The 23,008-nt window shown below is 47.2% G+C and overlaps 2 protein-coding genes across 15 annotated transcripts in view; one reads left to right on the forward strand and one right to left on the reverse strand.

Annotated features, from left to right (window-relative positions):
- Positions 1 to 9,009, reverse strand: part of VCF1 (VCP nuclear cofactor family member 1) — a 16,989-nt gene extending 7,980 nt beyond the window's left edge. For 2 of the 8 annotated variants that reach the window (XM_060645545.3, XM_060645543.3), the window contains exons 1-2: positions 8,689 to 9,009; positions 4,149 to 4,248 (exon numbers count right to left, since the gene is read on the reverse strand). In XM_060645545.3, the coding sequence (XP_060501528.2) occupies positions 4,149 to 4,248; positions 8,689 to 8,909 (321 nt within the window). In that variant the 5' untranslated portion in view covers positions 8,910 to 9,009. The other 6 variants (XM_081791104.1, XM_081791102.1, XM_081791103.1 and 3 more) reach the window with 6 other exon arrangements.
- A 10-nt stretch (positions 9,010 to 9,019) lies between these two features.
- MTNAP1 (mitochondrial nucleoid associated protein 1) lies at positions 9,020 to 19,794 on the forward strand. Of its 7 annotated transcripts, none has more exons than XR_009614071.3 (7): positions 9,020 to 9,115; positions 9,884 to 9,986; positions 11,662 to 13,158; positions 17,659 to 17,766; positions 18,331 to 18,435; positions 18,678 to 18,976; positions 19,629 to 19,794. XR_009614071.3 is itself a non-coding variant. In XM_060645531.3 (6 exons), the coding sequence occupies exons 3-6, from the start codon at positions 11,688 to 11,690 to the stop codon at positions 19,649 to 19,651; spliced, it is 1,707 nt and encodes a 568-aa protein (XP_060501514.2). In that variant the 5' UTR covers positions 9,156 to 9,329; positions 9,884 to 9,986; positions 11,662 to 11,687; the 3' UTR covers positions 19,652 to 19,794. The 7 variants fall into 7 exon arrangements, 2 of the variants coding, with proteins under 2 accessions (XP_060501515.2, XP_060501514.2); XR_009614070.3 differs by lacking the exon at positions 9,020 to 9,115 and adding an exon at positions 9,153 to 9,329; XR_009614072.3 differs by lacking the exon at positions 9,020 to 9,115 and adding an exon at positions 9,526 to 9,634.
- Positions 19,795 to 23,008: the final 3,214 nt, after the last annotated feature.

Here is a 23,008-nt window from a genome sequence, read left to right on the forward strand (position 1 = left end):
GTTAAGCTTCTGACTTCGGCTCAGGTCATGATCTCACAGTTTGCGGGTTTAAGCCCCGCGTCGGGCTCTGTGCTGACAGCTCAGAGCCTGGAGCCTGTTTCAGATTCTGTGTCTCCCTCTGTCTCTGTCCCTCCCCCATTCACGTTCTAGCTCTCTCTCAAAAATAATATAAAGATTAAAAAAAAAAATTTTTTTAATCGTATCCTCAGGCCCACAAGTCATTAAATCTAAGTCGCTGCAGTTAAAATTTAAGGTTTTTGTTTCAAACACCAATTAGAATTTTGAAAAGACTATTAGACCCCAATTTCTTCACTTTTTCTTTAGTATTTTTTTTTATTTTTTTAGGTTTTGAAAGAGCTATTTATTATCAGGTTGATGATGTAGGTCCATCTGATCTAGCTTTTTTAATATAATTTATCATCAAGTTGGTAACATACAGTGTGCTCTTGGTTTTGGGAGTAGATTCCCGTTCTTCGCTTTTTCTAACTAGAGATCTAAAATTGCTTTCACGCTAATACTGTATCACAGCATTAACCTGGAAAAGTATTTTCCAGCTAAAAGACAGGAGGAGGAAAAATATTCTTCTTGTTCCTATGATTTGAGAGAAGTCTAGGACCTAAGCTGCCTCTGGATATATTTAGCAAAATCTCTCAGAACTTCCGTCCGGTATTCTGTGACACGGCACGTACCATGGTTAGGAGCAAGGAGCTCACCAGCCAAGCTCTGGAATCATCGACCCTGCCTCTTACTAGTTGTGTATCTCCGGGCAAACCACTTTCTTTTTTCTGTGCCCCAATTTTCCCACCTGTGAAGCAGAGAGAGCACCTACAAAAATGACAGGAAGAAAATGGACAAGTAGACTAAAAGTTTCTCTTTACAGAACTAATCAGGCAAGTCAGTCCACATTCTTCACCTTCACAGTATCTAGGAAGAGAGGTGTATACTATCTTTACTTTACAGAAGTAGCTGTGATTTACTTCTGGCATACATAATTCAAACACCTCACATCTTATTTCCCGGTACTGGGCAATATGATTACATTAGGAGAAAAACAGAACTTCTGAAAATTAATTATAAAAAACTTTAATTCTCTCTTAGAATTAAAGCAAACTCCGAGGTGCCTGGGTGGCTCAGCTGGCTAAGCATCCGACTTTTTAAAAATATTTTTAATGTTCATTTTTTTGAGTGAGAGAGAGAGAGAGAGAGAGAGAGAGCGAGCGAGCGTACACGCGCAAGGGGGGTGGGGGTGGGCAGAGAGAGGGGGACAAAGGATCCAAAGCAGGCTCCAGGCTCCGTGCTGACAACAGAGCCCGACATGGGGCTCGAACCCACAAACCACAAAATCATGACCTGAGCCCAAGTCAGATGCTTAACCAACTGAGCCACCCAGGCGCCCGTTTTTTTCTTTTCTTTTCCCCTCACCCTTCCTCCCTTCCTCCCTTCCTCCTTCCCTTCTTTGTTTTTTTTAAATGAGCATCCTACTCTTGAGTTTGGCTCAGGTCATGATCTCATGGTTCGTGAGTTCAGGCCTCGCGTCAGGCTCTGAGCTGACAGCGTAGAGCCTGCTTTGGGTTCTTTCTCTCACTCATGCACGCACGCACGCTCTCTCTCTCTCTCCCCCTCCCCCACTCATGCTCTCGTGCTCTTTCACAAAACAAACAAACATTAAAAAAAAAAGTAAACTCCTTCCATATAAAAGCTCTTCAAATCACAAGAAAAAGAACTCTAAAATTACTTAAGTATTTCAGGAAAAACACAAGAAACGGTTTCTCTTCACTGAGTTAGTCTTAAGAAAACTTACCTCACTGGCCCAACCTTAGAATTAAAAGATAACATTTTCATTAATACATGACTATATGAAATAACAAAAATAATCCACTAATGAATCATTTTTTTATTTTCCTTTTTATACACGATTGTCAAAAAGCAGCCAAGTGCCCCTAAACTTGATATTCTTGTGCTATAAACATAACAATCTGTTCCAGTGGTGATGATCCAATCAATTATTTACGGCTTAACTTTCCATTTTAAAGGTCCCCCCCCCCCCCCCGCTTTTTGCTTCTCTAGCCCTCCCTAGGTTGACTCAGCCTCATTACTTGTTAATCTCCCCCCCCCCCCCCCCCCCCCCCGAGAAACAGAGCACAAGCGGCCACCCACGCAGAGAGCCGGTAACTGCTGGGTCGGCAGGGCTGGAAGGAATGGTCAGAACCCTCCATGCGAGGTCTACCAGGGAGCTTAGATTACCGTGAAAAATAAAAAGTACCTGTACTGACTGTTAATTATAACAAAGGCAAGCTGGTCCATCTTTCAGACCAATGATTACAGAGTAGTTTATCCACTCCATGTCTTTGAACAAGTAAGAACAAGACACATGAACCAAGAGGTTGAGTAACAACACATTGCCTCCGTGATACCAATGCCCAGGTTTTCGAAAGGGAAGAAAGATCATTTTCTACGAACAGCAATTAAAACAAAGCAATACAAAAATACTAAGAGTCTTAGTGAAAATAGGAGATCAGAGCGTTTCCTTTTGTTTTTAATGACAACTTATATTCCTATTCTCAGGCATCACGACTGTAAATACAGGGCAAATGATCAATACAGTCAGACCGACTGTACCTTTGAGCTAACAAACCTCACTCAGCAGGATGTGCACACAGACGCAAGGAAAGAAACACTGAAGTGGATAGATACAGTGAAAGCATTCACTGCGTGCTCTTTTAACAGACTTCTAATCCAAAAGAATGATGGAAAGTCAACTGTCACAGTTTCATCACTGGATGCTCGTGGCAGCCTCTCTAAGCTCTGCTTCACTTGCCCCCTCCAGGTATCGCCTTACACAAAAGCTCAATTATTTTTCTGCGAATCATTTTTAAAAACATAAGAAAAAGGAAAGAAAGCATAGCAGAGGATTTTTAAAAGGGGGAGAGAAGTCACAGAAACTCACATCCCCATACACAAAGATCCCACCCACACTTGTTCATGAACTAACTGCTCCTAGTCGTGTAGGACCTATGTGAGAGTTAACTGGCTTTCCCCCCTTGGGAGAGCTCCTTTGGATTTCTGGTAAGGACCGGATGTAGGTCAAATCCTATTATCAAGGACTGTTTAAAGTACAAATTATTTCGGTGGTACAAAAACTGTGATATGCAGAGCTCTGCTTTAAGTTATAAGGCTAAGGCTTAGGGATCTGTGCTGGGGAGGAGCTTCTTGTCAGGGTGACAACTCAAGGGTCACAATTTTCCAGTGTGTAAGTTAACAGAGGCGTCACTTAAATGCTAGCTGCCCTCCTTTCCCTCTGCAGAACAGCCTTTCAACTGCACCAAAATGCTCCCTGTGGTATGCAGAATGGAGCTCTCTTGTTGGGAAACCAAAACTTCGGGAGCTCTTTCCCCCTCACGCCTCTCTCTCCCCACCACCCTGCCTCCCACAGGAGTCCTTTTAGAACACGATAAAAAAGGAATAACACTCAGGGGCGCCTGGGTGGCACAGTGTCCACAGTCGGTTAAGCATCCGACTCTTGATTTCGGCTCAGATCATGATCTCACAGTTTGTGAGCGTGAGCCCTGCATCGGGCTCTGTGCTGACAGTGCGGAGTCTGCTTGGGATTCTCTCCCCCTCTCTCTCTGCCCCTCCCCGCTCTCTTTCTCTCTCTCAAAATAAATAAATAAACTTTAAAGAAAAGTAGTAACACTTAAAAATAGTATTTTGCATACACACACATGGCATATTCTGAATGCTTACATAGTTTCTCATGAATAAAATTAAACATGAATTTCATGTGAATGAAAGCAAGATACTTGCCTTAAGGATGATTAATGGCTTAGAAACTTAGAAAATAGTTGGTTTCTCAAATATCAACCAGACAGCTCAAAGATGAATTTTCAAAGGTCTATGACACTCGTAACAAATTTTGTGCTCTGTGTAACATATTAGTATGTGCATATATACTCTTCAACGGAGAAAGGGTGCACGGTTTCCTCAAAGGGGCCGTGACTCAAAAAAAAAAAAAAAAAGTTGAAACCACTACACTCAAATAAAATCACTTTTATTTATTCAAAGAATAATTTTAATCACACAAAGAAACTGGGTTATTTAGACTTTGTTCAAGCAATGGAAACGGCAGACACTCTGACCACACTTCCTACCTCTGTGTCCCAGGACTCATGAAAGACAGGGTTTCTACTACTCCTTTTGGTCTGGGGGGGAAGATGGTGGTCTTCTTCATTGCCATTCCTTCTCCTTTTCCTGAAATCAAGTTATGAGAAAAAAAAAAAATCTGACAGTTGATCTTTTGGACACTTAAAATCGTAAATCACAACAAATCTGCCCTCTCACCTGAGAAAACAGAATTCGCATGCTACCCCAATAAGTAAAAAGTTGAAAGTACACTACCGTTGGGCACAAAGAGTAAAAATACAAAATAGCAGCAGCAGGGGTGAGCTTAAATTAGTACAACTGATTTCTAAAAAGAAGTTTGGCAACTTTAAATGCCTACTGGGAATAAATAAAAGTAGGGTGATGCTAATGACTAAGCTTCCAAATTCCACCTAATCAAGGTTATGGTCCTTCGACGTTTCCTGAAATCACAGTTTCAAGTTACCTAATCCTACTCCTCCCATAGGACAACATGGAAGACAGGAGCGGCTGTCGTTGCCCACATACCCCTAAAATCCTAATAAAACTGGGGTGCTACGCAGGAGGATCATTAAAGGTTCATGTAGCCTTTGATGTGCAGTTTTCTCTCATCCCTGACATCCCCCCAATCATCACATGAAACAAAAGCTCAATGCCCTCTAAAGTATTAGATCATTTTTCCCGACATTCATTAGAAAGGCTGCTCTTGGACACATTAACTCCATTATTCTCTCTACAGCATCCCTAGTATTATGACACGTTACTTCACCAGATTGTTACTTTGAGTCTGGAACCCAGGCTGCTCAAAATTCTCAGGTTTAAAGAAAAAAATCACACCTTTACCCCAGTGTTCTCAGATGTGCAACAAAGTTTGTATGTATTCTATGCAAGAATTAAGTGCTTCTAGAAGGACTTCTAAATCCCAGTTTAGAAGGCAGAAGTTAGAGATAAATTAAAGGAGGTATTATTTTAAGTCGAATTGCCTGGAATTGTGCTGTCCAGGACAGGAGCCACTAGCTATCGTTATATTATGATTATACGTTATTATAACATATAGTTAAATTAAATTTAATTTACTATCCAGTTCCTTAGTCACACTAGCTATATTCTCAGTGTTCAAAGGCCACAGGTAGCTAGCGGTCACTGTACTGGACAGCACAGACAGAGGACATTCCCATCACCGCAGAAAATGCCAATGGACAGTGTTGGCAAGAGGCCATTGATACGAAACGGCACAATGTATTATCATGAAAATTCTTAAAGATTCACATTCCCATAGCTGGAGGGAAAAACAGCTTTTGCGCAAGTACTGAACTTGAGCACGTGGCATCTCGTACGGCCATACATTTTCCACGCGGGCAGTGCGGCAAACCATGGCAGGCCCGTCCGTAATCCTAAGGTTTTGAGCTGAAGTCTTGATATTGGAGAAAATTTAAGGTACCACCCCGAGCTCAAGTTCCCGTATTCTGCAAAATTCCTGTACTCTGAATACATCTAACTTTATGAATAAATACAGATCTAGGCGTGGAATGATAAACTGTGAGTGTGTGGTGCTGATAAAGCATTAACCAACCAGCAAAGGGCTGCACCATTTACCTCATTCCCAGACTCAACTGCTTCTAAGACCATCATTCCTGCTCCCTAACTTTCTCTCAGGACATTAGATCTTATCTGCATGTTACTTTGAAGTATTCGCAGGTTAAAAACGAGGTGAAAAGCAGGCTTAAAACTAATTTAAATGGATGTGCTATTACCATAGATTTGAACCAAGAAATTACTATCTTTGTCCTGCTATGACCAGAGAATTTGTTCTGGAAAAGAGCTACAGTTACAGGGCAAGGTCTGATGGAAGGCCAGTTGACACCGCTGGGAAACTCACCAAATGACAGTATGCTGGTCCCCAAACTCTTATTAATGTGCCAGCAGGTGACTGGGCCACTCTAAGCACTTCTGAGCCCGACCCAAACTTTCTCATTTCCTCACTTATAATCCAGACCGTATCTTTCCAGGGACAAGAAAACGAACGTCAAGGAGGTTGCAAAGCAAAAAGAGCGTAGGAACAAAGAGGATGGGCTGGTTTTGCGGATTTCAACTAAACTCTGGGAAAGTCGCATGAAAATATCCCTGCGTCATGATCAGCTGCTTTCTCAAGGTACCAGAACGGAACGATCTCGTGCCGGGGGCCCTCTCCCCTGGATGATACTGGATTAAGAATGAGCCCTGCTGTTTTTCATTCTCCTTTTTCTAGGCTCCATGCAGATTCCGTCCTTGGAACAGTCTTCTTTCAACAAAATCGTTAATAATTGCCAAGATTATAGCTTCATGTTCAGCCCTAGCCACACAGTCAGATTATAGCTTTGTACATTAATGCCACAGACCAGGTTATAATTTTAGCAGCTACCATATAATTGATTATATTCTCCCCAGGCATCTAGCTACAGATTGTTGTTTAGCATCTGTTACTTCTAAGGACGGCCGACTGTACCACTGTCCATCATCTCATTTCTTTCCAATCTCATTTCTGCCATCTCCTAGAGACTGAGCAGAGAAGAAATCTCAAGAGGGGCGCCTGGGTGGCTCAGTCGGTTAAGTGCCTGAGGCTTGATTTCGGCTCAGGTCATGATCTCACAGTTGGGGAGTCTGAGTCCTGCATCACTTCAGGCTCTGCTCTGCTAGTCCAGAGCCTGCTTGAGATTCTCTATCTTTCCCCCTCTCTCAAAATAAACAAACAAACTTTAAAAAGAAGAAGCAGCAGGAGGAGGAGGAGGAATCTTGAGTATGGAAACTAGTGTTTTTCAAACTTTTTTTTTTTTTTTTAAGTAACAGAACCCTTTCTTTCTGTTGGCAAAAATACCTCAATATATACGAGACAAAGGACCTGTTTTGGTTAAAGTGGGGGTTTTCTTGACCTACATCCACCCTCAATGGCTATCCCAGTGTATTTTATAACAGTCTGAAAAACCACCATCTCAGACCAACGCTTCATCCAGAAACTGGACTTGGGAGATATTATGATAGCGGGAGCTGGCAGAATTGGTACATGAAACATGGGGTGACAAGGAGGTAAGAAACCCCCGTCCAAATCAAATGGTTTCTTTTATGGCAACGAAGCCAGCAGTATAAACGGGCTGAGATTATTTGTGTACTAGGTAAAAGAAATCGGCTACCAGTATAAGCACATTTAAATCTGCATACGACAATGGATAAAGGGAATCTTTCTGCAGGAAATACTGAGGCTTTTCCAGATATGAGACATCACAGGAGCCTATGTTTCTAATTCCAACAGCAAGTTGGTCATCGGGCCCCTAGTTTCAAATTTAGACCGTTCTTGTTCTCTATACAAGCAGGCTTTGTGCCCCACTCACTGTGTACCCAAATCAACAATCCAGTGCAGAAGTATGGGCGACCCTAGATTCTCACTATTAGACCAAACAACCTCAAGATGCTTTCCAGAATCTTAATCCCTGAACTGACCATCCCCCAGAGCAGGATCCTCGTGGAAAGACTGCCCAGTACGATCAGAGCCAATGAAAATACAGAACGAGAAAACATCCAGCATAACCTACCGAGGCAATCCTATTGGCCTCAGCAGAGCTTCACTGAAAGTACTGTGAAGTAATGAAAAGAGCAGCAAACCTGGAAAGACTGGGGTAAACCTGCTGAGCTCCCTGAAGGTTTCCTTATCAGAAAAATGAAAGTGTAGGACTTGGTGATCTCTAGGTTTTCCACAAAGGGGTTTTTCTGATCTGAAGGAAAACTGCTCCGCTTCATCTGGGGTTCCCAATCCCAACTTTCTCCTCCCCAACTGTCTTACAGGGCGTAAGAAGGAGGAAAGAAAGACAAAGAAATTGCAGTTTGATCGGGACTCTATTCTGTACACGTCAAGCAAGCATAGCACCCCTAGGTCAAAACCCAGGTCCTGAGGTCAAGGTTCAGTGGAAAGTAGAGCATCGCCATATAATCCTACCTCCCGCCTTCGGAGTCAAACGGCTCCGCGTCCAAACAGTTTAGAATCCTGCCTGTTTATGCTATAAGCCACTTTGGTCATCTGCCCTCCTATGTTCACAACCGTCCGGGGCACAAATTCTAGTATCTATCCCAACCCTTCCCCACTGCAGAGCTAAACCCCATCCTTTCTGACCTTGGGGAGACGGCAGCTCCCAGCCTCGGTCCCTCAAAGACGTCCTAGGGGCTCCCTCTCAAAGATCAGACATTCCTCCCATCCCCCCACCCTCCTAAATTTAGGACAGGGAAGCTTCAGGGCCACTGTCTCTCTTCCGGGACCGTTCAGACTGCATTCCAAGTAGGGAAATACAAGAGGGAAAAAGACGGGGTTGGGGGGACACTTGGACCCTGGCGAGTCACTCCTCCAGCACCTCAGAGACCAGGTACCCGACCACTCGCGCATCCTTCACTCCCCTCCCCGGGGCCGTAGGGCGCCCAGATGGAGACCCACAGGGCCCACGCTTGCTCGGACCCCCGCTTCGCGTGCTCCCTCGGCCTCAGCCCCCAGCGAGGGGCTGGGAAGGAAGGAGGTCCCTGCGGTCTCACCTGGGGCGGAGGCGCTCGCTCATGGCAGCCGGTGGAGGGGAGCGACGCGGCGCCGCTCCGCGAGCTGAGGGAACAGAGGGTGTTGTGTTCCGGCGGCCGCCACGCCCACCCCCTCGGGCCTTGGCTCTCGCCGCGGCGCGGGTGGACGCTGCCGGCGGTGAGTACCCCTCGGTGGGACCCGTACCACCTCTACTTCCGGCGTCTGCTCCGCGCCCCCCCATGTCGCAGCCGCCGTGGTACCGCCCTCTCGAGACTGCGCAGTGGCGCGACGGCGGCCGCGCCGACCGGTAACCCCGCCCACGGGAAGAGGCGGGCTCCGAGTGGGGAGGAGCGCCTAGGAGCTTCTGGGAGAGAGGACCTCATGAGAAGGCGGCCCGAGCTTTCGCCTGTTCGCAGCCGAAAAGTGACGGCATATAAGTCAAGCCAGGTTTAAATTAATTTAAATTATTTCATAATAATACGATACAGGTACTTAAGTTAAGCACCTATGAGCTAACAGTTTTGTAGAAACATAGCTGAGAAGCATCAGGCAGTGGCGCAGACGGCCTGCGGCGGGTCCCCGACAGGGAGTTGGGAAGCTGCTGGAGGGCTGCGCTGGGGGGCTTGTCGCGGGGGCTTCCGGGACTTTCACACCTGGTTAGGTAAGGACGCTGCTCTGGGCTAATTGCGGCGGGTCGGGCTTTGTCCTAGTGCCCACGCCCTGTGTCTGGGGGTCAGGGGAGGGGGCTTCCCGAGGAGAGAGGGGAGTCGATCGGGTGGCGGGCCAGCCGTGGGGGGGCTTCCGGGGCCTCAGGATGAACCTCCTCCGCGTCCCTGCGGCTCCGGCTGAGGCTGCAGTGGAGGCCGGCCCGAAGCCGCTAGCTTCCCCACGGCCCCCGCCCACTCCGCGGGAAGCGGCGGCTCGGCTTCCGGAAAGAGTGCCGGAGCTGGGAGGAGGGCGGGCCAGGTACCGCGGCTCAGGGGTGGAGTGGGGTGGGGGTGGGGGCGGTTGGCACAAGTCCGACCGGCCCTGCGCCCGACCGGCGTGCGCGACTTTAACTGTCTGGTTTCCGGAACACGGAGAGAGACCTGCGCTGCGAGTTGGCTGTACTCGGTTCAGTGCCGCACCACATTCATTCACTGAGTGTGCTGTCGAGTTACTTTTCCGATTGTGTCTTGCGCTGGCTGATAATTAAAATCGAGTTTCTTTCGCCAGACCCAGGAGCTGCGATCGTGAGGCATGGAGATCCAAAAGAAACAACCACAAAATTAGCATCCTTCTGGGGAACCGCCTGTAAGAAAGTATTTAGGCACCCACGGTAAGACGTTACCACGAGAGGGTGCAGGATCTTCCCAGTAGGACTGAGTGTGGCGGACTGAGTAGGACTGTAGGGGCAGACACGTCTAAGAGGTCCCAAGCCTCTTCTGAAGTTATTAGCCTAAGGCCCGTGGACTGGCTCCAGTTGTGGCTATTTTTGTAAGTCAACGGCTCAAAAGTTTGATTATATTGTCAGAGGGGTACCTCCAAAGTCAGAATGATTACTGTAATCAGAAACAGTTTTGTTTTGCCTGAGTTTACATAGGATCTTAAATGGCCAGGATTATGTCTGTTTATCTTGTAAATGGTTTCAGTGTCACTCTTTGACTTAAGTAGTAGTTAGAAGGTATTCAGTCACAGTGATTTATGATAGCGTTTGCATGTTGACGTTTAGAGAAAAAATTCATTCAACAAATACCATATGCCCAGCACGGTGCTCAAAGAGGTACAAATGATACATGGTATTACTTCTTTTTCATGTTCTCACCTGGTATGAATATCACAAAGGTTTCAAACTAAATGAATTTGCTGGCAGTCCATACGCTACAAACCGTGAATGAAAAACTGGGGACCATGTTCCCTCCACCTATATATTAGTGCATCGCACACACTTTTTTTTGAGAGAGTGCGTGCACATGAGTGTGAGCAGGAGAGGGACAGAGAGAGTGAGAGAGAGAATCTTAAGCAGGCTCCACGCTCACCATGAAGCCCAGCATGGGGCTCAGTCCCACAAACGTGGGATCGTGACCTGAGCTGAAATCAAGAGTAGGATGCTCAACCGGCTGAGCGAACCAGGCACGCCCACATACTTTTATATATATGTGTATGGGTGTACATGTGTTTTACTAATATGGGAAGTGTTAGTACAGCTTCATTTCTCATGCTGAAAGCCTGGAAGTTCTAATATTTTCTTCTTGCACCTCTGTGGATCTTCCATATACCACTTGGAAAACATGACTCTGGTCAACAGCCTTCAGATCTTGGCCTGAATTCACCATTCTTTCCTTAAGTGGTATATTTAAGGGCTTCAAACAATTTTTTTATACTCGTGTAATACCCAGTTGACTTGCTGTAACTTTAAATAGCAAACATTTTAATCTGACTGCTAGTTTGGACAACTTTTTCTTCCAGTAACCGTTATTTATTAGGTTTAAGTCTTTTAGCTTTTCTCAGCTACTAGTTAGGGATGTAAAACCTCTTTGATTGTCTTTTACTGATGATTGGTTGCTAGAAGACTTTAAGAGATGTATAATGCCAAGCATAAATGGAGCCAGGAGTATTTATCTTAAAACCAACTATGTTTTCTGTTTCCTATTTCTGTAAGAAAATGAAAACATTTTTTTTTTTAAACGTTTATTTATTTTTGAGACAGAGACAGAGCATGAACGGGGGAGGGCCAGAGAGAGGGAGACACAGAATCTGAAACAGGCTCCAGGCTCTGAGCTGTCAGCACAGAGCCCGACGCGGGGCTCGAACTCACGGACCACGAGATCATGACCTGAGCCGAAGTCGGCCGCTTAACCGACTGAGCCACCCAGGCTCCCCGAAAACATATTTTTTTTAACAATTTCCTTTGACCTGGGTTCTTCCAAATGAAAGGTACACATGTAAATGAAATATTAGTATTTACTTTACAAACTATGTGCCCCTCATAATCTCCCGTTTATCTTTTTCAGGAATAAGAGAGTGATACTCTGCCAGGATGGAAGTGTGTCCTTACTGTAAGAAGCCATTTAAACGATTAAAATCCCACTTGCCACACTGTAAGATGATAAGGCCGACTGTACCCGCTGATCACAAAGCTTGTCAGTCCAAGCTAGCTACACGTCCACATGCTACAAGCAGGAAAAGACCAATCACAGATTTAAATAACACTATAGAGAGAGAGTTAGAGACCAGGAGTGAAAAAAGAAATACCAAGTTGGTAAAGGACAAACCAGAACGGACAGTGAAGTCTTTTCCACTACCGGCCGTTGGTTTAGAAAGAGCAAGTAACACAAAGGCAGATGAATACCTCAAGAATCAAGTTCGGTGCTCCCTCAAAATGCTAAAAGATACTGAACCAAAGGTTGCTTTCCAGGGAGAAACCAAGGCTCAGTTTTATGCATCACAAAATACCACTCCTAACAAAGAACTTCCCAAAGATTTGCCTCCATCAGGGGAGAGTAGAAGTAAGCTTTCAGAAACCAAAGCATCTTTACCTCTTGGTCCAGTAGAACCTTCTTCATCAAATCAAGATCGAAAACCTTCAGCCTTACCCAGTGATGTACAGACCACTTCTCCTGATTTAAGATTGGACAAAATTGATCCCCCAAGACAGAAGCTTCTAGTAAAGTTAGTAGGTACAGCTAATGGTGATTATCGTAGTTCTCCCATGAATCTCCATCATGGGATTGAAAGAGTAAGAACGTCCTTGTCAAGCAATGAGACAGAGTCGAAGGCCAGGGACCACCTCTCAGAAGTCTCTAGTGATGTTAGAGACCCTGAGATTCAAGAAAAGAGAATGGAATCACAATTTTTAAATTTTAAAGTTAGCCCATTAGGTGAAATCCACGTCAGGGAGAACCAAGGAGAAGGACTTGACCTTGGAGTGGAGGCACGTGGGAGCACAGGAAGTGCAGAGAAAAGTGTATCTGTGACAGACACGCAGGAACGGGCAAAGAACTTCAGTGGTGGTGATTCGGCCACAGAGAAGAAATGTCGAGACGAAGGTCCCAATTTAAATTCGTTCACTCCAAGGGAGACGACTTGCGGTGAGCTACTTTCTGTATCACAGTCGTATAATCAAAATCTGGCCTCTCTGGCTGTCCGATTTTTTCAAGAAGAGAAAGCAGCAGCCTGCAGTCCTCACCGAGTCCCTGATGTGAAGGTGTTCACAGAGCGTAGTGAGCGAGCTCCTCTGCCGCACGGACCGGGCTGTGGGCCCCAGGCGTCACGACCTGGGTGCCAGCAGCCTTCACATTCAGTCCTGCTCCACGCCTCTGACAGCCCCTTCAGTCAGGTGGGCATTGCTGGCAGGGAGGGCCTCTCAAGCTCCCTGGGCCTGGAGTGGTTTCCAGAGCTCTATCCTGGTTATCTTGGACTGGGGGTGTTGCCAGGGAAGCCCCAGTATTGGAATGCAGTGGCCCAGAAGCCTCAGCTCATCAGTCCCCAGGGGGAGAGACTCTCACAAGGTAAGCGTGCTCGTTTTCAAGGACCCTCCAGCCCCTCCGAACAGCTCTGTGCCTTTTGCCTTAATCAGGTTCAGAACACTCCTGCTTTCTCTCAGCTGACTGGTACCCAGGCGTTCCAGTATGCCAGACTCAATCGTGGTTCTGAAAACACTCATTCTTGCTCCAGAGTGCTTTACCACTCTCCCTTCCCCTGCACCCAGAGTTGACGGTTGGACTAGGCCAGGCTGGCTGGTGGCATTGATGACTCGAGTTTCCCCACTGGGCGGGGGCATGGCCAGTGGATATGGGGCAGGGATTCAAACTGTCTTGAGAGACTGGGTGAGAGGTTAGGGAAGGAGAGAGGACTGTGAGGGGGTCTCCCCAGAAGCTGTCCAGAGGCTCCTTGCCCGTGCCCGGAATGGGTTAAGTGGCCCCACAGAGCCAGGAAATTCTGGCATTTCGGGGATCCTCACTTCTTCCTGCAGAACCTTACTTTTAGTTATTGGACTGCCTCTCTAATTACAATATGTAACGTTTCTTCATTTTCCTTATCGGAGAGCTTTAGATTTTTTTCTTTCAAGGTTTTCTAGAAGCATAGTTCATTTTTTTATTTTAATTTTTTTAAGTTGATTTGTTTTTGAGAGAGAGAGAGTGAGAGGGGGAGGGGCGGAGAGAGAGAATCCCAAGCAGGCTCCGCACCACCCATTCGAAGCCTGATGTGAGGCTCGAACTCAAAAACCATATCATGACCTGAGCCGAAACCAAGAGTCAGATGGTCAACTGATTGAGCCACCCAGGCGCCCATGGCAGCACAGTTAGTTTAACGTAGCATCCATCTCTGGGGTGTGTGTGTGTGTGTGTGTGTGTGTGTGTGTGTGTGTGTGTGTAGTATTCATTGGTGCTTTTAGGTTGGGTAGCAAGTCAATACCTTTGCACCTGAAAATCCTGTAACCTCTTCCTAGACACGTGTTTTCCCTCTCTGGTGTATTTTGTAAATTATTACGTATTCACCAAACCGCAGGTTGTCCGGTGTGAAAAAGCATTTTCTTTTGTATGGTCATTATTCCTTTCTAAAGGTTTCAAAGCGGAAGTGTATCAAGTGAAGCGTAGTGCTAGCTAAAGCTACAATTTTCTTCCACCCGCTGTACAAACACGCCTAACATCAGGCGCTCCCTACAAAGTTGTAGTCTTGTCTCGAGGCCAAAGCTGTGCTCGCAAGCCCCTTTTCCATGTTAATACAGAAATGATATTAACGTCTGAGTTTGTTGATCTCAGAGTGCCTCTTCCATCCATTTTCTTACTATGGCCCCGCCACTCTGAGAGGTGGGCAGTGATCTGTATCTCTGCTTTGCAGGTGATAAAACAGACACAGAGAGAACATGTGACTTGTCCAAGGTCAGGTTGCTGTAAACGGTAGAGCTGCCAGGAGAACACAGTCTCTTCAGACCAGGTTTCACCCTTTCCACCAAACCGTGTTGCAGAAAGTGCACCAGAACCAGAAACACGGGGGTCGGTCAGCTGTCTCTACTGCCTTGTGGTTGGCATCACGTAGGCACGCGCACAGCCCATAGCAAATCTCTCTGGCAAGTAGGACTTCTCTAGTTCCCGTGCTGTCTCTTACAGTGCTGAGGAGAGTCTCTGGTGCACCCACTTCTCATTTTAGAGGGAAAGGGGAGGAGACTGACATTGGTCAGATGGTGACTGGATCAGCCTCTGCTAGGTACATGACTACCTCATTCAACCCTCATGACAACTCAGGTGACTGTCAGTGACGTCCCCGTCCCACCATCTTTTATGGGCGAAGAACCTGAGCCCCGGACATCTTTTATTTATTTATCTATTACGTTGAGAAAGAGAGAGAGAAACGCAAACAGGCTCCGCGCTGAGCATGGCTGATGTGGGGCTCCAGCTCACGACCATGAGATCATGGCCTGAGCCACCCGGGCGCCCCATGACCCCCAGACATCTCAAGTGACTTGCCCATGTTCATCCAGTGAGTGGTGGTCGGAATTCAAGTCTGGATCCATCTGACTTATCTACCCCTGGTCTTCGTACTGTGCACTGGGCTTACTGTTCGGGGCAGTTAGTGGTCGGTGTCAGTTTTGATGTAAGTTATCCGTTGACATGCTCACTTTAGTGGGTCCCAAGAATATAGTGATAAGAATAAGGTAAGGGCTACATACAGTGACTAATCGGACCACCTGGCTTGCTTGTGAGATTGAATATGGGGGAAAAAATACAAGGTTTTTGTCAACAAGAGTTTCTCCAGAAGAGTGGTGAGGAGCTGTTTTGTTCCCTCGTATTGGTCCCGGTCTACAGTACCGTCACTAGCTTGGGCAGACTGGTGGCTCTGAGGACGCGGCTGAGTCGGGTTTCTGTAAGTCAGGAACGAGAAGTAGGCTTACTTATGGAGCTCGGCAGCATTAGATGCCGAGCCGTCTTGTGAGGTTTAGTGAGAAGGATTTTCACGGACTTACTACCCCAAAAAAGTAGTTTTCCCAGCATTAGAGAAAATAGACTTTAGAAGTTCAAGATTCAAATCTCGGGAGACTGAGCAAGGACAAGTGGCTGACAGTCCTCAGCAAAGAAACTGGAATTGGTTTCCTTTGTTCAAAGGAAAGCCTTGTGAGCACTTCACTGGGGTGCTTGGCTGAGCCCTGGCCAGATGTCTGTGCCTTGGCTTCTGGGACTGAGAGTTGAAGAGCTCTAGGCCCAAATCACGACAACCTGATGATCCCATATAGGATTAAAGATTCTTAGACCTCATCCCTAAAGACTGATTCTGAAGTCAGATCTAAGAATCAGATTTCCAAACGTTTCCAAAGTTAAGAGTACTGCAGGTGTTGGGAAGGCCACTGGCAGCGGGGAGGGGGGGCACTCAGACCCTGTAGGGGGTGTTGGCAAACAGATGGTGGGGGAGGGAGGAGGAGGTTTGAATAAAACAGTTCCTAGAAATTGGCCGGTGGGGATAGCAGAAAGTAATATAGGGAAACCTGATAGGGTCATGGGTTTTCGGAGACCCAGAAACAACTTCGTAAGCCTCTTCTCTCATCTTTAAACAGTGTTTCCACCAATAGGGTGTCCGAGTGACCTGTTTGAGATGGGACACATGTGACGAAGGGGCTCAGAATAGTTAGGATCAGAGCAGAGCAGGAATATGACACGTCAGGATTAGATCTTCTAATAGCCAGAGGCGGCCATGTGAGGGGACATGTGACAACAGCCAGAGACTGGAGGGGGCGGGGGGGAGTCAGGTCACAGGTCTGGAATTCCAGCCAGGTCAGAGGGGTGATAGGAAATGTTAGAGGTACCAGGGATGGTTCCAGCATTTATGTTAGAGAGTGGAACCGCTGTCACTGGGTTTGGGATAATAAGGATGTCTACACTGGCAGTGGGTCCAGGACAGTGTCTAGAGATGGCAGTGGAGCCAGGCCAAGAGGGGTATAGATCAGAACCCGGGGCCCCTGGACGACGGGAAGGACGACACTAAAGAAACTCTTCACCACCTCCGTGGGTTCTGAGCTGGCCTCTCCTGGACCTCGGGCTGCTTTTGTATCCCAGCCCAGGGCCCGAACTGATGTCATTCACACAAGTTTGACCGAATCCTTAGTGGAGGAAATGGGCTACTGGCTGGAGAGGGGACAGAGTGGAGGGGCCGCCCCGTTCCTGACACGGCAGGGGAAGTGGTTTTACAATTGCAGTTGTCACAGAACTGCCTCTTCCCGTCTCTTTTCAAACTTTTTCCAAGAAGAATGGGTTGTGTCCTGCTTTGTTCTTTCAAAAGACTAATCTTTACCTTGTGAAATAATTTTCTGGGTAATTTCTTGAAAGCCAGTCTGGTTTGTCTCACTTAATATGATCATGTGGTTAGTATGTTTACCTCCGCAGCAACTTTTACCACATCTGCTAAACTTGTTGTAAATATTCCCTTGTTTACCCTTTCTCCCACTGAGCCAACCCAAGAGCAGAGAACCAGCAATAGTAGAGATTCCCCGCCTATCTTTAAACAGAAAAACAGGTGCAGGAAAGATGTAAATGGAGAGCATAAACCCTCCTTTCTGGTTTTACGTGAGTTATTCACATGTTGAACAGAACTGTTTGCTGTTAGCAGTGGGGCGATAGAGCACACGTGTTGACCCTAGTAGATATAGTGAGGAGTAGCAATAGTTAGTATCATGGTAGAAAGTCCTGCCTTCTGCTAAAACATTGCAAGTGGTAGAAAACGTAGACAGTTCATTTCATTAAGCACATGCACATGGAAGGGCTGCAGGGTATATTCATCAGACCAAAAATGTAGCTAGATTCTGATCCCCAGGGGCTCCCTCAGCCTTTTGCAGAACCTCTTTCGGGGAATAAACCGCCTTGACTTTCAGCACTTAGTTCGCTGCAGCCCCGTACACAGTAATCCGGCTGTTTAGAGACCCTCCCCTCAGCCTGGCCCTGGGAACCCCGGGCACTGAGGATCGGGAAAGAGACCGAATCTAGATGAACTGTCACAGTGACTTCTGTTTGGAACCGTAGTTCCTTTGTTGGAAAGAAGCTCGACTGCTCTCAGGAGTTTGGGACCCCCGACCAGACTTACGCCCTCCAGCTTGTCTCTGATGAGGCTCTTGGGAGCTGTCCAGAAAGGTGAGCTGGAGTCATTGACTGTTGGGTTTTGTTGCTGGTTCCAAGCATTTGGAGAAGTTTCTCTTACTTTAGCCCTGATGGTTACAGCAAGGCTAAGGAAAAGAGAAAAAGAGACAAACGTGTAGGCCCCCTTCCCTTGGTCGGTCTGTTTTCACCGTGGAGTCTGACGTCAAAGCCAGTAGGAGAGCGGCTGCCATTACGGGCCAGCTTTCCTGTTTGTGATGTCTCCCCTGGCCACCCCCCCCCGCCATTTCTCCCCCGCTCGCCTGGATCGTCCCAAAGCCAGGAGGGCTCAACACCTCAAGTTCACCGGGCGTGTTAACCTGCCCACTGGAGATTCCGACCAAACTCCCAAAACAAGAGTAACTCAACTTGTTAAAATTGAGGTCTTCCACCTTTGGGCCTTTTCGTCTGTTTAAAAAAAAATACCCGTGTGGTGTTGGCGAGGATTCTGTGACTTCAATCCCATGGCCCAGGCCGACTGGGATAACTTGAATATCCGGCAGGTCGCGGCCCCCTAGTTCCAGTTCACCATGGCAACCAGACGTGTTTCTCTCCACACAGGCTGGGTCAGGTGCAGCACCACCGTGAGGAGTGGAGCTGGGGGCGTCACCATGCTCTTCGCGGGGTACTTCGTCCTCTGGTGCAGCTGGAGTTTCAGGCATCTGAGTAAGCTTTTTGATACTTTGAGCCTAAAATCACAGGCCTCGTCCCATTACCGGGACCTCCGGGGGATTCTCCGAATTACTTTGTTTTTGTTTTTGTTTTACAGTTTTGCGTTATCTGACACGGCCCAGTGACTGAGCCACTGCCTGAGGCTCTGGGGGTTTTTTTATTATGGGTTTTAGTTATAATGACCTTTATAAGATTGGACTAGACTTTACATGATTGCTCCTGTGCTCCCGTGTTAGGTTCTCCCTGGAGATCTGCTGGTCTTGTGCTTTGTCCTTAAAGCTGTTTGCCTGCCAGATCGGCGCCCTTCTTAATTCCCACCTGAGAACTGCCTTTCAGCATTGAAACCAAACAGTTTATACCCCAAGAGAGAAGGAGAAACAATACGGCGGTCAGTCTGGTGTGTGCGGGTCACAGGAGTCTTAGTTAACGTTACTTTCCGCATTGAGAACACAAGCATCCTTCTAGTTGATTTCAGCCTGCCTCAGGCCTTCACCAGGAGGACAGCGTCTGAACTCCACCTCTCTTTTCAGTTCAGGTTAACTTCTCTCATTTTTTTTTACAGTACTGCTTTATAAAAATACATTTTTATAAGTAAAAACTTTTTAAAGACATTCTATATAGGAGGATATCCAAAGAGCCCAGCAGTTTTCCACAATTAAAAAAGAGCCCAGACCCTTTCTGAAAACTTGGGGTGTAAAAGTACAAGATGACCGTGAACCCCAGTAGCATTCACAAATGGTCGGTAGGACTTCTAAAATACCAGCACTTGACTCTCATTGGAGGTTTTCACGCAGTCAGTGCCTAGGAGGCCGGAGAGCAGGTCAAGCGGCAGCCGGACGCCTGCCCGCTGGTGGGGGGGCTGGTAGGGGGCTGGTAGGTGGGGTGTCACACACAGGGAAGAGGAGGTTCCTCCTGGTCAGCCCTGCGCATGCGGAGACCCCCCCCCAGCCCTCAGCTGCTTTCCCAGGGAAAAGGCCTCCCCGGAAAGGTTTACCTGTCTGAAAGGGCTCAGTTGGTTGATACCCGAGGTGGTTTTTCAGATCTCTGAAGAAAGCGGAGCAGAAGCTCCCGATGGCGCCTAAGACTTTATTTCTAAATGTGTGGAGTGATCTGCACAGGCAAGAGACAGAAACTGTCCTCGGGAGTGGCCTCCTGGCTTCTTACGGCTTCTCTCTGTTTATCCAAAGAGCTGCAGCGCTGGCGTAAGTAGTGACCCGGACACCACGTAAGAAAGCTCTGAGACTCGGGAAGCACGGCGAAGACCACTGCGGTGCGGATCGAGCGGTTTAGACTGGTATTTGGGGCAGGGAGAGGGCGTGAAAAGAATAAAGTTACTGGATTCTGAAACCATGATATTAGGAAGCCCGTCCCTTCACCGTGCACAGCCCTGCGTCTGTGTGGCCATGTCTTCGGCTGGCTCTCCAGAGTGACAGAATTCCTGAAAGCCTTCGGTCTGTTGGCCCCTTAAGGCTGATGGTGGTCAGGGAGGCAGGAAGATGACAGAGGTCATCACTGAAATTTTTAAAGAGTTATTTCTTAATTTGCAGTCAATAGTATCTCACTTTTAGATCTTTCTCCCTAAAAGTATTCTCTAAGCTTTGGCATTTTACAGTTGTTCTCTACGAGATACCAGGCTACATACGCCCTGATACAGGTTAGTATCTGAAGTGGCAGGAACTCTGCCTCCCATCAGGCCTTTTGGGGTCCTTGACACCTTGGCGGGTGTGAGAAACATAAAAGCAAAGTAAGGGGGATACAGAGTGAGTCTGTGGAAAATCCTTAAATATATCTAAGCTGATGAAAATGAAATCGCACACTAAACAGAATTGTTGAAGCACTTTTTATACATCTTGAGTATAACAGCAAATGGTTTCTGTTTATCATCTCTTCCTGGAAACTTCAGAATCCCGCCCCATCCCTTCCTGAGAACTTCAGTGAAACACCCGGACGTTCCTTTTACTTTGTCAGGGTTGTTGGGTTTTCCGGGTCTCTTCCCCCATCAGAATATTCAGTGTCTTTCTAAGTTTGTGACTTCTGCTTTGGTGGCTTCCTCACTTGGTTACTGACAGATAGAAAAGGCTTAGAGGAAACGTAATCCAGATTGTACAGAGAGCTGTTTCTCCAATCCCTTTTCCAACATGGGGGTTGATTATATATCATAGACGTGTTTATATCTACTTGTTTGTTTTACACACACACACACACACACACACACACACACACACACGTATATTTTAGCTTTGCTTGGGATGTTCGCATGCCAAATACAGGAGGTGAGTCTCTTTTATCCCAGCTCTTTCAAAACTACAGAAAAAGCAGTGTGCTGTTCCGAGGCCAGCATTTATTTATTTGCACGTCTCTTCTTTCTCTCTTCTCAAAACTTGGATTCTGGCTCTATCTTCTGCTTTATCTGCCTTTTCTCCTCCCGGTCCCCTGTCTCTCTCCCCTTCTAATTATCCCCAGTGGGAGTAATTTAATCCCGCATCAGTTTCTCCTGGTTGGGGAAAAGGTACACTAGAATTCCCCAAAAGGAAAAAATTCAGGGTTGAGAAGAGCATTTGTATTACTGAGGACTTCACTGGAATTTCAAAAACAGGATCTTTCCTTTCGAAAGGGCTTTGTGGCCATTCTTTGCAAATGTGCTTTAAGGGAGACACTTGGGTGGGGGATGCTCCCTGCACTTCCCTCTTTGTCCTTAGTCCAGGTCGGGAACTGTCAGGGAGTCAAGGTAGAAGAGAATGCTGCCTGCCAGTGACGCCCTCTTGCCCCAAACCCCTCAAGCAGCTGCGTGGTGGCCTGATCCAGCCCACTCCCTGTTTTGTAAATAAAGTCTTCCTGGAGCACAGCCCTGCTCCTTCTGTTAAGCGTGGTCTGGGGCAGCTTTTCCGCTCTGGTGGCAGAGCTGAGTAGTTACAGCAGAGACCACGTGGTTTGCAAAGCTGGAAGTGTGTGCTGACCCTGCCCTGGGGGAGCGGGACCCCCTTCCCGCCCCCCTCCCCCGCATTTGGAGTAGGTAAGGCCACGAGCCCCTGCATTTGGAGTGTTTGGAACGTGTAAGGCAACTTGGGATCCCTGCTCTAAGACAGTTTGGGTTAGGAAACATTTCAGTAGAAGCCTTTCTTGACCTAGAGCCTTAGTGCCCTGGTGCCACCCCCTGCTGTCCAAACACAGGTGCAGTGGTGGTCCCCAGGGGCTGGAGCCCCAAGACCTATTACCACTACTGTAAATAAGAGAGTGTCATTTGTCAGAATCAGACTGCTAGAACAGTGAAAACATTCTACTTAATTTATGTCACAGTAGGTATTTTACATCCCTGAAAATAAGTTCCTTAATGTGAAGAGCAAACTAAATGAACCAGCCGTCCTAGAGGGACAGCTAGCTGCTTCATTTTACCAAGTTGAAGATGAAGGTGGGATCCTGCACTAAAAAGATTTTTTAGTTTGACATGGCCAGCACCAAGAATCCTGACCCATGTGTAGGAAAGAAGAAAAGGGCTTAACTGATGCCTCTGGATTTGATACTGAGCATGGATTCCTTTTTTTTTTTTTTTTAATGTTTATTTTTGAGAGAGAGTGCGAGTGGGGGAGGGGCAGAGAGAGGGAGCTACAGAATCTGAAGCAAGTTCCAGGCCCTGAGCCATGAGCACAGCCCACCGCGGCGCTCGAACTCACAAACTGTGACATCATGACCTGAGCCGAAGTCGGATACTTAACCAGCCACCCAGGCTCCCCAGTACTGAGCGTGGATTCTTAAATGGTCCGGGAGACTTTGAAGAAGCCGTTAGTATCTCCAGATGCTGGAGTTCCTTGGTTTCTGGCCACTCGCATTTCTGCCATGTGGGGTGAGAGGGTGCTTGAAGACCTTTCATCAGGTCTTTTAACGATTTCCTCATAATGTTCCAAACAGTCTGAGTTGTTGAGGTCAGCAGAGAGCCGTCGATTCTTGTCCTAGATTCCGGTCCAGACAAAGTGCTTGATCAAAGGAGCAGTTTCCGCTTACAGTAGCAATGTAAACTTGGCTCGTGAGGCTACATTTAGTGCTCAAATCTGCAAATATCCCTGCAAGATCAGTTCATTTGCGCAGCCAATCCTAATCATGTCTGTGACCTGGCAGATGCAGGGCTCCACCCAGAAAGAGGAGAAATTCTTTTCAAACCTGGGATCGTAGAGGAGTGAGGCCCTGTTACCTGCAGGCGTTGAGTCAGGAGTAGCTGCTCATCACAAAGCCGAGAAAAAGAAGCCAGGGATGCTCCTAACCTGATGTTCCGTGTTAAACGGCCTCCTTGATGTCGTCTCCCAAAATGATGCCTCGTACCCCCCACAGCACGGGCAGGAGCCCCGCTAGATGAGCCCGCCCCCAGGTGAGCAACAGTGTTGGTTAGGTTCTGCTTCCAAGGCAGTGGCACGAATTCCCAAACGAATCTTCAGCAGCGTGCAGAGAATCCATACGAGTGATCCGTATCCGCCTTTGAGAAGACTTCAGGGGAGGGTCCCGTTCCAGAAGGTTGGAAATACTTCCGGGCAGGCCCAAAGGCCATGGCTGTGCCCACGTGGTCTGTGTAGGGTGG

Source organism: Panthera onca, chromosome E1, assembly GCF_046562875.1.
Source record: "Panthera onca isolate mPanOnc1 chromosome E1, mPanOnc1 haplotype 2, whole genome shotgun sequence".
In the NCBI taxonomy this organism is placed as follows: domain Eukaryota; kingdom Metazoa; phylum Chordata; class Mammalia; order Carnivora; family Felidae; genus Panthera; species Panthera onca.

What these genes read in the sequence shown, in the direction of transcription:
- MTNAP1 (XM_060645531.3), top strand. Translation starts at nt 11,688, where the DNA reads ATGGAAGTGTGTCCTTACTGTAAGAAGCCATTTAAACGATTAAAATCC. An exon ending in GGGGGAGAGACTCTCACAAG is followed by an intron (nt 13,159 to 17,658) that starts GTAAGCGTGCTC and finishes TTGGAACCGTAG; the next exon opens with TTCCTTTGTTGGAAAGAAGC. An exon ending in CTTGGGAGCTGTCCAGAAAG is followed by an intron (nt 17,767 to 18,330) that starts GTGAGCTGGAGT and finishes CTCTCCACACAG; the next exon opens with GCTGGGTCAGGTGCAGCACC.